The sequence below is a fragment of the Nipponia nippon genome, unplaced genomic scaffold (assembly GCF_047370975.1).
Source record: "Nipponia nippon isolate SJK-2023a ecotype South Korea unplaced genomic scaffold, ASM4737097v1 scaffold_13, whole genome shotgun sequence".
NCBI classification, from domain to species: domain Eukaryota; kingdom Metazoa; phylum Chordata; class Aves; order Pelecaniformes; family Threskiornithidae; genus Nipponia; species Nipponia nippon.
In genome coordinates, this window is record NW_028262324.1 from 49,448 (window position 1) to 64,175 (window position 14,728).

General features: G+C 48.4%; 1 protein-coding gene across 50 annotated transcripts in view; it reads right to left on the reverse strand.

Moving 5' to 3' along the window:
- Positions 1 to 14,728, reverse strand: part of LOC148056491 (uncharacterized) — a 40,935-nt gene that overhangs the window by 21,520 nt on the left and 4,687 nt on the right. For 34 of the 50 annotated variants that reach the window (XR_015702882.1, XR_015702913.1, XR_015702910.1 and 31 more), the window contains exons 2-14: positions 14,469 to 14,660; positions 12,514 to 12,652; positions 11,971 to 12,066; positions 11,364 to 11,454; positions 9,992 to 10,032; positions 9,856 to 9,917; positions 9,234 to 9,756; positions 8,636 to 8,688; positions 617 to 669; positions 461 to 519; positions 316 to 371; positions 185 to 225; positions 64 to 105 (exon numbers count right to left, since the gene is read on the reverse strand). Coding sequence is in view for 2 of the 50 variants with exons in the window: in XM_087749522.1 (XP_087605648.1) it covers positions 99 to 105; positions 185 to 225; positions 316 to 371; positions 461 to 519; positions 617 to 669; positions 8,636 to 8,662 (243 nt within the window). In the remaining 48 variants the exon portion in view is untranslated. Of the gene's footprint in view, positions 1 to 63; positions 106 to 184; positions 226 to 315; positions 372 to 460; positions 520 to 616; positions 670 to 1,691; positions 1,773 to 8,635; positions 8,689 to 8,960; positions 9,102 to 9,233; positions 9,757 to 9,806; positions 9,918 to 9,991; positions 10,033 to 11,224; positions 11,455 to 11,568; positions 11,824 to 11,967; positions 12,067 to 12,513; positions 12,653 to 14,468; positions 14,661 to 14,728 lie in introns of all 50 variants that reach the window. The other 16 variants (XR_015702914.1, XR_015702909.1, XR_015702903.1 and 13 more) reach the window with 16 other exon arrangements.

Genomic DNA, 14,728 nt, shown 5'->3' on the forward strand with positions numbered 1-14,728 from the left:
GGGTCAACATGGGCCTTTCGCACAACAACCGCCACCTCAAATGCGCTGTGGCGTGCTGCTCACCCGCTCTCTGCGGATTCCACAGTCAGTTGTTGCTTCTAGCACCTAGGATACCAAGAGACACAATGTTACCTTTGCACTTGCAAGAAATCAGGAGCCCTGCGCTCCCTACTACCCAGCTCACCTCAAACGCTCCTCCACTTCCAAGGGCAGCCCCCACAGAACCTGCAAAACCAAAGAGAAACACTGCAACTCAGTGACCATACAATACAATACTTGCCTACTAGACACCAACCTGGCCCACCACCACCTCACCTTCTGGGACCGCTCCTGAATAGGTGGCATCGCCCCTCCAAGCCTAAGTGTGGCACCTCCAAAAACACAAGCAAAAAGGCACATGCTGAGGTACTGCTCAAAACCTCAGCCTGTCCACACTGATCCCCATCTCACTCTCCTTTACCTTGGCAGCCCACCCCACCTCCGTCAATTTGGGTTGCCAATTTGAGGCTGACGCACCACCTGTAAAATGCAAACAACAGAGGTTGCTTGGAACTGGACCAGCCGCACACAACACCTGAAAAATAACCACTCCTTCAGCCCACCAATCCCCGCTCACCTTGCCCAAGTCAGCTCTAGGGCCCACATCCCGCATTGCTCCTCGCTTGGAACCTTCACATTAAAAAAAAAAAAAAGTTAGAAACACCATAATATAGTGGTATAGCCACCAGTCACATCTTCCCCCTCATCCCTCAGCTGCTCTGTCCAAAATGATGATACAACCTTTGCCTCAGCAGTCTAGGCATACCAACACAGTAACCGTAGACTCTTATCGCTATTCCACCCCCTGATTCTACACCCCCCAGGCAGGGTGGCTCCAGGCCAAACACATGCACACACCAACGTTCCACAGAGCACTACAAACAACATGCCTCAAAGATGAGAGGGAACTCTTGGCAATAAGAACGACACCTGGACAGACGATGCCATCCAGCAAGAAGACCTGCCAGCGATGTGACAAGCCTTTATAGCAGCCCCAGACAGAGAGTGGAACATCACAGTCCCTAACAAGAAGTTACTCTCAAAACTGAGATGACGTAGGCACAACAAGCCCAGCTTCAAGACCTAAGAACATAAGGATGCAGTCAAGAAAGCACAGTCCACAAAAATGGACTGCAAGAGCGTAGAGCTGCTGACACAGTCAAGAATGATGCTGCAAAAAGGATCACCTGGAAACCTCCGAGATGCCACACCAATCCACTCTGTAAGCTTGTAACACCAGTAAAGAAGCGCCCAATCAGCACTATGCTGATGAGCACAGGAGTTTGAGACGCTACGGATGACACCCAAGGTGCATTCTGCCCTCCTTGGGCGCAAAGACAACATCGAGAGCCGAGGAAGGTCTAAGACACAGAAGATACACCGCACAAACTACACAACAACAGACACAGCCTGGAACTGCCCTGCACAGCACACGCTGGCATCATGCTGAAGCGTAACCTGCTTCACTTACCTGCCCAGAAGGCACTATTCCTGGGCAGCCCTCTCCCCAGCGCTACCTTTTAAAACCCCTTCCTGCAATTGCCAACCTTGCACCCTCCCTCCCCCAACCCGTCTCCAACACTGGTGCCTCAACATAGCTTCCAGACAGCCACAAGATAATCCATCCTCAATCCATCACCTCAAACGCTCACCAGCTTCTAAAGGCAGTGTCGTGGTTTAACCCCAGCCAACCACTAAGCACCACACAGCTGCTCGCTCGCTCCCCTCCACCCCTGTGGGATGGGGGAGAGAATTGGAAGGGTGAAAGTCAGAAAACTCGTGGGTTAAGGTAAGAACAGTTTAATAATTGAAGGAAAATAAAATAGAATAGTAGTAATAGTAGCAGCAATAATAATAATAATAATAATAATAATAATAATAATAATAATATACAAAGTGATTCACTATACAGTTGATCACCACTTGCCGACCAATGCCCAGCACGTCCCCGAGCAGTGATCGCTGACCCCCGGCCAACACCCCCCAGTTGACATACTGAGCGTGACATCATATGGTATGGAACAGCCCTTTGACCAGTCTGGGTCAGCTGACCTGGCTGTGCCCCCTCCTAGCTTCTCGTGCATCACGCAGAGCATGGGAAGCTAAAAAGTGCCTGACTAATGTAAGCGCTACTTAGCAACAACTAAAACATCAGTGTCTTATCAATGTTATTCTCATCCTAAATCCAAAACACAGCACTATACCAGCTACTAAGAAGAAAACTAACTATATGCCAGCTAAAACCAGGACAGTATCCACCCCTTATTCCATACCATATACATCATGCCGAGGTCTTACATTTTCCAATACATTCCAATTAATCACCACCACTTTTCCAGTCTTTTGATATCTATATATATTTATAGAGAGATATACATCTATAGAGAGATATATATTTAAAAATATATATATAGATATATCTAGGTATAGACACACATAGATATCATTTCCTTTAGTCTATAGGCTATCCCTCTAAAACATTTGTTGAGTTCATTTAGTCCATGACTTTGGGTTTCATCTGTCTTAACAGTCTTTCAGGGCAGGAGAGAGCGTGTGCGGCGTTAGATTGTTGTATGCTGAAGCCAGTTCTGGTTCCATCACCACTGCACTTTGCTCGGTTTCCTCAAAGTTCATTCTTCATTAATTTGGGTGATTCTTACTGTGTACTGTTGATATGGCACATAGTAATCCTTGAAGTGATGACATACAGTATTATATAGCAACTAACATTATACAATTCAGTTCATTGGCTATTTTCACCCAAAATCAAATCCCCTTGAAGTACCCATCAGACTTCCCCATCCTCCCACACCGCCCACCAAGTGCGTCCAGGTCCTCAAGCAAATCCCACGAATGGGTTTACCTTTGCCTGAGGTGGGAGTAACCCAGACCGTCTTCCACATCGTATTTCTTATGTGCGTTACAGGAACTTTATCCCCCTCTACAGTACATAAAAGTTTTGATTGGGTGGGGCCAGCTCGATTGGCAGATCCCCTAGCGTTGACTAACTGGGTGGCCTTTGCTAAATGTGTATCCCAGGATTGGAATGTCCCACCACCCATTGCTCTCGGCGTAGTCTTTAATGGTCCATTGTATCGTTTGATTTTCCCGGAGGCTTGTGCACGATAGGGGATACGATATACACATTCAATGCCACATTCTTTGGCCCAGGTGTCTATGAGGTTGTTTCAGAAATGAGTTCTGCTGGCCGACTGGATTCTTTCTGGGGTGCCATGTCACCAGAGGACTCGCTTTGAGAGCCAGGATAGCATTCTGGGCAGCGGCAAAGGGCACATTCCCAGCCATCTGGTGGTCGCTTCCACCATCGTAAGTACATGGCGCTTGCCTTGGTGGGTTTGTTGGGAGCGCGATATAATCGATCTGCTAGGCCTCCCCATATTTATATTTCAGCCATTGTCCTCCGTACTAGAGAGGCTCGAACCACTCGGCTTGCTTGACTGTGGCGCGTGTTTTGCATTCGTGGATAACCTGTGCGATAGCATCCACGGTCGAGTCCACCCCTCGATCGCAAGCCCAGCTATACATTGCGTCTCTTCCTCAATGGCCTGAGGTGTCACGGGCCCACAGAGCTAGAAATAATTCACGCTTATGTTGCCAGTCCAGGTCCACCAGAGCCACTTCAATCTTAGCAGCCTGATCCACCTGCTGATTGTTTTGATGTTCTTCAGTGGCCCAATTCTTGGGTACGTGAGCATCTACATGACGTACTTTTACAACCAGGTTCTCTATCTGGGCGGCAATATCTTGCCACGATGCAGCGGCCCGGATGGGTTTGCCTCTGCGCTGCCAGTTGCTCTGCTTCCATTGCTGTAACCACCCCCACGGGGCATTTGCCACCATCCATGAGTCAGTATAGAGATAGAGCATTGGCCGCTTTTCTTGTTCAGCACCATCTAAAGCCAGCTGGATGGCTTTCACCTCTGCAAACTGACTCGATTTGCCTTCTCCTTCAGCAGTTTCTGCTACTTGTCATACAGGATTCCATATAGCAGCTTTCCACCTCTGATGCTTCCCCACGAGATGACAGGACCAATCCGTGAACAGGGCATATTGTTTCTCATTTTCTGGCAGTTTATTATACAGTGGGGCCTCCTCAGCACGCGTCATCTCCTCCCCAGTACGTGTCACCTCCTCCTCTGTTGATATTCTGAAATCTTTGCCTTCCAGCCAGTCCACACTCACTTCCGAGATTCCCAGGTGACCAGGGGTTCCTATTCGAGCCCATCATGCGATCGGTGCGACCCACTTACTCCACATAGTGTCAGTTGCGTGATGTGTACGGGAGATCCTCCCTTTGAACATCCAGCCTGGCGCCAGCAGCTGGGTGCGGGGAGGAGCTGTGCTTCAGCACCAGCCGCTGTCCAGAGTGGCCCAAACGCCTTCATATGCTGCTAATATCTCTTTTTCGGTTGGAGTATAGCGGGCCTCGGATCCTCTCTATCCCCGCATCCAAAACCCTAGGGGTCGACCTCGAGTTTCCCCCAGTGCTCTCTGCCAGAGGCTCCAGGTAGGGCCGTTCTCCCTGGCTGTGGTGTTCCCTGGCTGCAGCCTAGAGCACGGTTTTTTACCTCTTGACCTGCCCAGACTGGCCCAAGGGCTACTGCATGAACTCTCTCCTGTTTAATTTGTTCAAAGGCTTGTCGTTGCTCAGGGCCCCATTTGAAATCGTTCTTCTTCTGGGTCGCTTGATAGAGAGGGCTTACAATCAGACTGTGATTTGGAATATGCATTCTCTAAAAACCCATGACACCCAAGAAAGCTTGTGTTTCCTTTTTGCTGCTTGGCGGAGACGTGGCTGTTATTTTGTTGATTACATGCATTGGGATCTGACGACGTCCATCTTGCCATTTTATTCCTAAAAACTGGATCTCCTGTGCAGGCCCCTTGACCTCACTTTGTTTTATGGCAAAGCTGGCCTCCAGAAGGATTTGGACTATTTGCTTCCTTTTCTCAAAAACCTCTTCTGATGCGTATTGCTCCCTACGACCATATCATCAATGTATTGCAGGTGTTCCAGAGTCCCACCCTTTTCCAGCATAGTCTGGATCTGTCCATGGCAAATGGTGGGGCTGTGTTTCCACCCCTGGGGCAGCCGATTCCAGGTGTACTGGCCGCCCCTCTAAGTGAAAGCAAACTGTGGCCTATGCTCTGCCGCCAAAGGGATTGAGAAAAAAGCATTAGCACTATCCATGGCAGCGTACTGTTTGGCTGCCATTCACTCCACTTCCTGTTGAAGTTCTAGCATGTCCAGCACAGCAGCGCTTAGTGGTGGCGTGACTTTGTTTGGGCCCCGATAGTCTACCATTAGTCTCCACTCTCCATTAGACTTTTGCACTGGCCACATGGGACTGTTAAAAGGTCAGCGAGTCTTGCCAATCGCTCCTTGGTGCTCCAGTCGACGAATCAATTTACGGATGGGAATCAGGGAGTCTGTCGGTGCAATATTGCCACCGGTGCGCTGTTGTGGTAGCAATTGGCGCCTGATATTCTTCGACCCTCAGCAGCCCCACGATAGAAGGGTCCTTTGAGAGACCGGGCAGGGTAGACAGCTGTTTAATTTCCTCCACCTCCAAGGCAGCTATACCAAAAGCCCACCAGTACCCTTTTGAGTCCTTGAAATACCCTCTCCTGAGGTAGTCTATGCCAAGGACACACAGATGGGGTGCTTCCGTCAGTCACGAAGGGGTGCTTCTGCCGCTCATTTCCGGTTAAGCTTGCTTCGGCCTCCAATACAGTCAGCTCTTGGGATCCCCCCGTCGCTCCAGAAATACAGACGGGTTTCGCTCCTTTATAGCTTGATGGCATTAGGGTACGCTGTGCACCAGTGTCTACTAAAGCCTTATACTCCTGTGGGCCTGATGTGCCAAGCCATCGAATCCACGCAGTCCAGTACACCCGGTTGTCCCTTTCCTCCACCTGGCTGGAGGTAAGGCCCCTCTAGTCCTGGTCATAGCATTCGTTACTCGCTTCTTGTAAATGCAAATCGAAGATCGGAAGCAAAATCAGCCCTTCTGCTCTGTCTAGGGAACTGCTCACTGGAAACCAGAACAACAGTTTTCCTGGAAGAGCCACCTTTTGTAGTTGTTTTTCCTTGCAACTCACATACCCGTGCCTCTAGGGTCGAGGCAGATTTTCCATCCTGCTTATTCATGTCCTCTCCGTGGTCACACAGCTAAAACCACAGGGTGGCCCATGGTGTGTATCCGCTATATCTTCTCTCTTGAAGAGAGGGACACTTACTCCTAATGGCTGAGATAGCAGTCCGTACAGGTGAGGAGTAGGACATGTCCACTTTGAATCACTGGAACTCCCGGGAAAATTTCTCAGCTAGCACATCAGGCGGTTTCTCCGCAGCCAAGATGCAGGCCCATAACGAGGAAGAGAGGCTTTCTTCGTATTGTCGGAGTTGGCCAGCCATTTCATCTGCCGTTGGTCCTCCTTCATCTTTCCAGGTTGTTAGTGCCAAAGAGTTCACATGCGACACTGGTGCGCTCCGTACAAACTTCTGCCATGTGGGTCGTGTGTGCTGAACTTCATCTGGATCTTTGGATAACTCCTCATTGTCCAGGTTGTTATAAATCACCTCTGGCATGGCTAATTCCCTCAGGTACCGGATACCTCCCTCCGTGGTGGTCCGCTTGCCTGGGTGACGTATAACGTCTTCCTTGAAGGGATACCTTTCCATCACACCTGACAGGAGTCGCCTCCAGAGGCTGAGGACTTTTGCCCCTTTTCCAATCACTTTGTCAATGCCCCCTTCCCTAGAAAGGGATCCCAGCTGCTTGACTTCCCTACCATCTAATTCCAGGCTACTGGCCCCATTATCCCAGCATCGGAGCAGCCAGGTGATGGTGTGCTCGCCCAGACGATGACCAAAAGCTTTTTGCATATCTCGCTGCTCGCTTGGGGACAGGGATTGGCTGGTTACCATCTCAGTTGTGGGTTCTGCCTCTTCCTCCTGTTCTCGCAATGGCCCTAGTTCATCATCAGCCCTTACTAAATGAGTTGATTTTCTTGTGTATTTTTTCTTCTATATAGGGGCGACCGATACTGGCACGGGTTGGTTCTCTGGCATAGCCATGGCGCCTGTTGTTTTGTTGTCAGATCCAGAGACCTTCTCTTCCACTTAAGGGTTCTGAATAGTGTTCAGTAGGGCTCGGCAGGCACGAGCCAGGCCCCAGCACTTTGCGATGATTTGTGTCTCCCTAGAATTGCCAGGGCGACAGCATACTTCTTCCAAACATTCTACTAATTTTTCAGGATTGTGCACTTGTTCAAGGGTGAAGTTCCAAAATGCTGGAGCGGCCCACCATCCTGGGCATTTGCCCATGCTTTCCCACACACCCTGCCACTCATAACTATCCAGCCTTGGGGCAGACCTCTGGATGATATTCTTAAAATGCTTATTAACCTTAGACAAAACCGAAACAATATTCCCAAGAACTACCCAAGGATATTCAAGATACTGAAAAGTTGCTGTAGTGAAGGAGGAAGCATCATAGAAGGCAGCAGCGGAGGTGCCATTCTGTATTTCCTCCATAAAAAGCCTCTCAGAGAAAGAAGTATAATTGCTAATTGTCTCCATGAGGTGGTACCCAAAGTACAGTAATGGCTTCACAACAGAACCCAAATACCAGGTAATGCTTAAGGTCAGTATTTTAATAATAAGTCTCCAAAGCTAAACATCACTAATCACTGCAGACCACAGCAAACTGCAAAAACCAACACCAATCTTTAACACGTACTGCAAACACATGAGCATGGTGCAGATCAAATAGACTAATACCGAGAACAGATGAATCAATATTATGACTGGCAACAGATACAAATTCCTTAATACACTATGGTTAATCTGTTATTATCTCAAACCCTTCGAGCCCCACATTAGGCGCCAAAAAGGACTGTCATGGTTTAACCCCAGCCAGCAGCTAAACACTACACAGCCACTCTCTCCCCCCCACCCCGGTGGGATGGGGGAGAGAATTGGAAGGGTGAAAATCAGAAAACTCATGGGTTAAGGTAAGAACAGTTTAATAATTGAAGGAAAATGAAATAGAATACTATTAATAGTAGCAGTAATAATAATACAATAATAGCATACAAAGCAAGTGATACACGACACAATTGCTCACCATCCGCTGACTGATGCCCAGCTCATCCCCAAGCAGTGATCACTGATCCCCAGCCAACTCCCGCAGTTTATATACTGAGCATGATGCCATACAGTATGGAATAGTCCTTTGGCCAGTCTGGGTCAGCTGTCCTGGCTGTGCCCCCTTCTCAGCTTCTTGTGCACTGCACAGAGCACGGGAAGCTGAAAACTCCTTGACTAGTATAAGCACTACTCAGGAACAACATCAGTGTGTTATCAACTTTATTCTCATACTAAATCCTAGTAGCTGGTATAGTGCTGTGTGTTGGAAGAAAATTAACTCTATCCCAGCTGAAACCAGGACAGGCAGCCCGCAAAGAATCTGCAAACCAAAGACAAACACTGCAACTCAGTTGCCATACAATACTTGGCTATTAGACACCAACCCAGCCCACCACCACCTCACATTCCGGGACCACTCACATTGCCTGAGTCAGCTCTGGGGCCCATATCCCACGTTGCTCCTCACTTGGAACCTTCATGTTAAAAAAAAAAAAAAAATCAGAAACACCATAATGTAGTCAAAGAGCCACCAGTCACACCTTCCCTCTAATCCCTCAGCTAATCCGTCCAAAATGACTGTACCACCTTTGCCTCAACAGTCTAGGCATACCAACACAGTAACCTCAGACTATTATTGGTATTCCACCTGCCCCCGACTCTGCACCCCCCAGGCAGGGTGGCTCCAGGCCAAACACATGCACACACACACACCCCAATGCTCCACAGCACACTACAAACAACGTGCCTCAAAGACGAGAGAGAACTCTCGGCAAGAAAAACGACACATGGACGGAAGACACCGTCAAGCAAGAAGGCCTGTGGCACCGTGAGGGCAATGTGATGAGGCTCTATGGCAGCTCCAGAGAGAGTGTGGAATGTCATGGACCTGCAAGAAGTTACTCTCAAAATTGAGATGACGTAGGCACAACAAGCCCAGCTTCAAGACCTAAGAACATAAGGACGCAGGCAAGAAAGCCCAGTCCGCAAAAATGGACGGCAAGAGAGCACAGATACTCACGCAGCCAAGAACGACGCCACAAAATAGGACCGCCTGGAAACCTCCGAGACACCAGATTGATCCACACCGTATGCTTCTAACGCCAGAAAAGCACCCAATTGGCACTATGCCGATGATCGCAGACGTTCGAGATGGTAGGGATGATGCCTGAGGCGTGTTCAGCCCTCCTTAGGTGCAAAGATGACTTCGAGACCCGAGGAAGGCCTAAGACACAGAAGACAGACCACACAAACTGCACAACAACAGACACAGCCTGGAACTGCCCTGCCTGGCACACACTGGCATCATGCTGAAGACTAACCTGCTCCCTTTACCTGCCAAGAGGGGACCATTCCCAGACAGCTCTCTCCCATACGCTACCTTTAAAACCCCTTCCTGCAATTGCCAACCTTGTCTCCTCAGCCCCTTCCCAGTGTCGGCCCCTCAAGTTATCTTTCAGAGGGCTGGGGAACTACACCCATCCTTGACAACACACACCGGCTAGCTGATATTTTCCTGTGGTCACCAGGTTCCTCTTCATCATCTGCAAAACAAAACCCCACAGCACCAGCAGTAAGCATCATGGATACCAACCTCTTCCACACCACCTGCACCCTCAGAAGCGCTGTGGCACTCTGCTCACCTCCTCCACACCAATTCCAGAGTCGGAGGCTGCAGCCGTCATTCCTTGTGGCACCTAAAATGCTAAGAGACACAAAATAACCATTGCACTTGTGAAAAGTCACCAGTTCCACACTCCTCTCTACTTCCCACCTCACCTCAAATGCTCATCCGATTCCAAAGACAGCCCACACAGAACCTGCAAAACCAAAGATAAAAGCTTCACTGAGTTGCCACAGGATACTTTACTCTCAGGCACCAACAGGCCCACAATTGCCTCAGTTTCTCAGACCGCTCAAAGTGCTGCTTCACTCCTCTGTCACTACATGCATCATCTGCAAAAATCAAAGCAAACACATGCCAAGATACTACCCAAAACAAAACCCTCCCACATGGCTTAACACCTTCAAAATAAAGCAAAAAACCCAAACCATAAGCTAGTCATATAGCCACCAGTCACACCTTCCTTCTAACACCACACACCGACCCACTTTCTTACAGCGCTTGCCTCATCTCTCCTCCATCACCCTGCACGGCTCATCCCTCTGCATCTGCAAAAGGAGTAATATCGAACAAGTTGCCCAGATGCAGAGCGATAGCTTAACAATTCCAGAGGTCTTGTTCCCATTTAGGAATACTATCTAGAGCCCAACTACAGCCTGCCATTAAAAGAAATATGAAAAAGAAAAGAACTCAAACATTAAGCCCTACACATACAAGCCTTAACACCTTTGAGATTCAATCTGCTCAACTAGCAGCCCCAGAAAAGTCAAATGCCGTCACCAGCGACAAAAAGGTACATAAAAAGATATGTCCGTAACTGGGACAATGGATGCATGAGAAGCCAGGCTTAAAGACCAAAGAACGTTAAGACGCAGGGAAGAAGTCCCAGAAAAGGGCTCCAGGAAAACAGACTGCTCTCGAGCACCAATGCTGCCTTAATCGCCACCGCAAAAAGATGACTATCTGTAAACTTCTAATAAGCAAGACATTCAAGAGAGATCCACGTGTTAGACTTAAAATGTGAGAAAAGAAGCGCTCAGTTAACATTACATTGATGAGCTGAAGCTTGCGAGACCCCTGATATTGCTACCAATGTGCCTGCTGGGCACAAAGAAGAATGGAGACATCAAGACCTGAGTAAGGTATGGTATGAGACACAAGGCAGACTACAAAGACTACACAGTAACACAGACACAGGCTGGACCTGCCCTGCCTGGCAGCTGCTCCTGTTTTATAGAAAGGACCCCATGCCCTCTCTCTGCCCAAACGTGCCCAATCTCAAACCGCCTTCTCCGCTACGCTGATTTTAAAACCCCTGCCTGTCCCACCGGCGCTTCCCCCACCTGACCAACCATCCGCACAAAGATAGCATTGGCCCCTCAACTTGCCTTTCAGAGGGCTGGGAGTCAGAAACCATCTTTTAAAAAGACCACATAGGCTACCTAGGATGTTGCTGCAATCACCCAGATCCTCTTCTTCATCTGCAAACGTGGAGTGCCAGTCAATGTCACACCAGTCAACACTGACCTCTTCCGCAATTATGATCTCAGAAGCACCGTGGCATTCCGCTTGCTCCTGGTCTAATGCCAGATGTTGCGACCAGCATCACCCATGGCACCTATAAAACCAGAGATGCAAAGCGACCGTTGAGCCTGGAAGCGGTCACCCGCTCACAAACTATTCTACACACCTCAAGAATAACTGCTGCTATGGTTTGCTGTTCATTGCTTACCTTGCCCGACAAGCTCAGGATAGACATCCTGCTTGGCATGTAGTTTTGTGAGTCGCTTTATGCCTTCAGAACAGCATTAGCTAGTCGCATAGGTGCTGACAGGGCTACCCCAGTAGCCACAAGCCAGACTCATCCTTTCCCTCAGCTTGCTAACACAGCTCCGCTCGCCTCCCAGGCCACACCTCTGGGGTCAGCGTCAATGTCAGGTGCCCGCTCGTATCATTGGTCTGTCTCCAATGACTCGGGAACTGTAACCTTCGATACCGGGTGTCTGTGATATTTCTGATGGCCTCCCATGTAATAGACAGCTCCCCAATCTGGGACCATGTTTTGCATGTCCCAGCCCCTCCTCACCCCCATGATGAATATCAAACAGAACAAACAAGGACTCTACTTCACCACCTTGGCCTCCAAAAGAAGCTTCCTTCCTGTGCTGACAGGCGACACTGACATCCTGCTGCTGTTCCTCAAATGCAGGCTGGCCCTCGGATGCCTCTACTGCCAAAGGAAGAGAAAACGATTACGCTCTTACAATGCACCCCATCCTCCTCTTGTTCTTCGAGGAATCAAAAGAAAGCCACCATCCCCGATCGCTACGCAACAGGAGTCTGTGCTGGAGGTGGCTGAGCCCATCCCTGTAAATGGAAAACTCTGCTATGACCCTGCTTTGCCTTGTGGCAGCAGCACATGCCATCAGGGTGCCCCAAGCCCATTTGTGACTCCCTACAAAAATCAGATACGATTAGGTCAAAACACCTGGCAAACAAGACATGACCTAAAAACACGCGTACCCCAAAATCAGTCAGATAGCGGGCTTCCTCCCACACAAAACTCACATCTTCCACAAATACACAAACCAGAATAACATGACACCAAACATCATAAAATCCTTACCCTCTGACACACTCTGAAAGGGATTAGTGCACCCATGTAATAGATACTCACACTATCAACCCCCGTACCAGACTTCCTCAGGGCCAGACCTGCAAACACAGGAGGAATCCTGACGTTACCTCCCCAGATGCCCCAGAGCACCGCTCCCCTCTCTGCTGCTCCCGTTGTGGGAAAACACCGGTGAGGGTAACTACAAAAGAAAAAAAAAAAAAAAAGACAGAAAAGAGAGCCACAGGGACCTGGATGTCAAAAGAAGACCTGACTTCACATGCAGGAATAAACAACAAAAATCCTGCAAAAGAAATTTTAACCAAAACCCAGAAAATATGAAAAACCCAGGAACCTCAAAAAAGCTCAGAACATTGTACCATGCAGCAACTGAGACTGCCCAATGGACAACGCCATGAGGACGAGAGGTCCGCCACAAGAGCGGCTCGAGACCCTTGAGCCCGATGACCTACAAAGCCCCTTAGGGAATTACAGCAGCAGTCTGCCAATGGAGAAACCACAACGGCGTGACACGGCAACTCAGAGATCTGAAACGGACACCTTACAACTACAGAAACTGATGCTAAAAACGCTATAAACAAGAATATCATTGTCATGACCGACACTAGAGCAAGCCTCACTGGGCACTCAAGGAAAAAGGCAAAAAGAGAATAATAGAAAAAGCTTGCGTACCCAGGACTGCGATAAAAGACACGCCCCTCCCTGGAGATTTTTAAGAGCACAAATAACACACGCCCTCTTCTCCAAGAAATACAAGGGAAGACGGCAACTCAAGCCTGCACTGGAAATACTTAAAATACTTAAAACACTGAAAATCTTAAAAGTGAGAGCACTGAAGAAAGACAAAAAATAATTGTAAAATAAATACAGCAAATGGGATAAAAGTGGACAAAAAATTTTAAAAGCAACAGGGATTAAGGAACTAAGGACAAAATCAAAATATAGCAATGACGAACTAAAACAGAGACGATGAAAGAAAATCTAAAAAGTGACAGCACTAAGAAAAGACAACAAATAATTAAAAGAGGACACAGTGGAAAACAAGCAGGAGTAGAAAGAATATTTAAAAAGCAATATGCAATATGGAAATAAAGAGAAAAATTTAAAAATAGGGACAGCAAACTAAAACAGAGGTGTAGAAAGAAAATTTAAACAGCAAAGGCACTAATAAAGACAAGAAATAAAATTAAGACAGTGAACAGAATAAAAGTAGACAGAAAATTTTAAAAGCAACAGTGATTAAAGAAATAAGGGAAAAATTAAAAAGTAGCAATGGTGAACTACAACAGAGACATAGAAAAAATTTAAAAAGCAAAAGAATTAAGAACAGAGAGGAAAAAACCTTTAAAATAGGGCCAGCAAACTAAAGACATTGAAACAAAATTTTAAAAGTGATGAAGTAGAGGACATGCAGAAGAAATAAAAACCACGGACACGGAACTGGATAAATGGAGACAGAGAGAAACTTTAGAAAGCAACGGGGTACTGGCCATACAGGTAAGAAGTTAAGTATCAGGAGAGGGGGCTGGATAAACAGCCATCAGGAAAGGATATTGGAAGAGCGACGGGGCGTAGAGTAAAGGCAGTCACTGAAAAGAGAGACAGGTCTCTGGGTAGAGGGAGATCTAGAAATGCAATTTTCACAAGCAATTGGGAAAAAGGCAGCGTGGGAAGAATGAAATAATAGCGGATGAGGAGCTGGAAAGGGAGAGGCACAGAAAAGAAATGGAGAAGGCAATGGTGTACAGGGCAGTGCTAGCAGAAGAGCAAAAAGCTCTGGGGAGCTGGGCAGCCCAAAAGGGAGACAGAGACAAGGACAGGCAGAGGCAGGCAGGGATCTGGAGAAGCATGGCAGGGATGGGCACGGACGCACAGAAAGGGATGCGTGACTCGCCGCAGCTCCTGGCACCAGCAGGAGACCTTCACCGCCCCTAGGCTTCTCTCTCTACCTCTGACCCTTCCTCCTCCACAGTGCCGGCTGCCCAGCCCTCACTCACCCAGGAGTAGGCAGCGGGTACCCCAGCGCTCCTCTCCCACGAGGCTTCCCGGGTGCATGGTGGCTCATGCGTGTGGCCAACGGAGGCACCAATCTCCCAGCGCCATATGCTGGTGGTGCACTCTGTCAGGGATGGCTGGGAGGGATCCTTCTTTGCTGTGGGGATCGGCCATTCCTTGCTGGAGGCAGCTGCCTGCGGAAGCCCCTTTGATTCGCTTCTCCCACAGGCAGATGTACCCAGGCAGCCCCCTCACCAGCTAG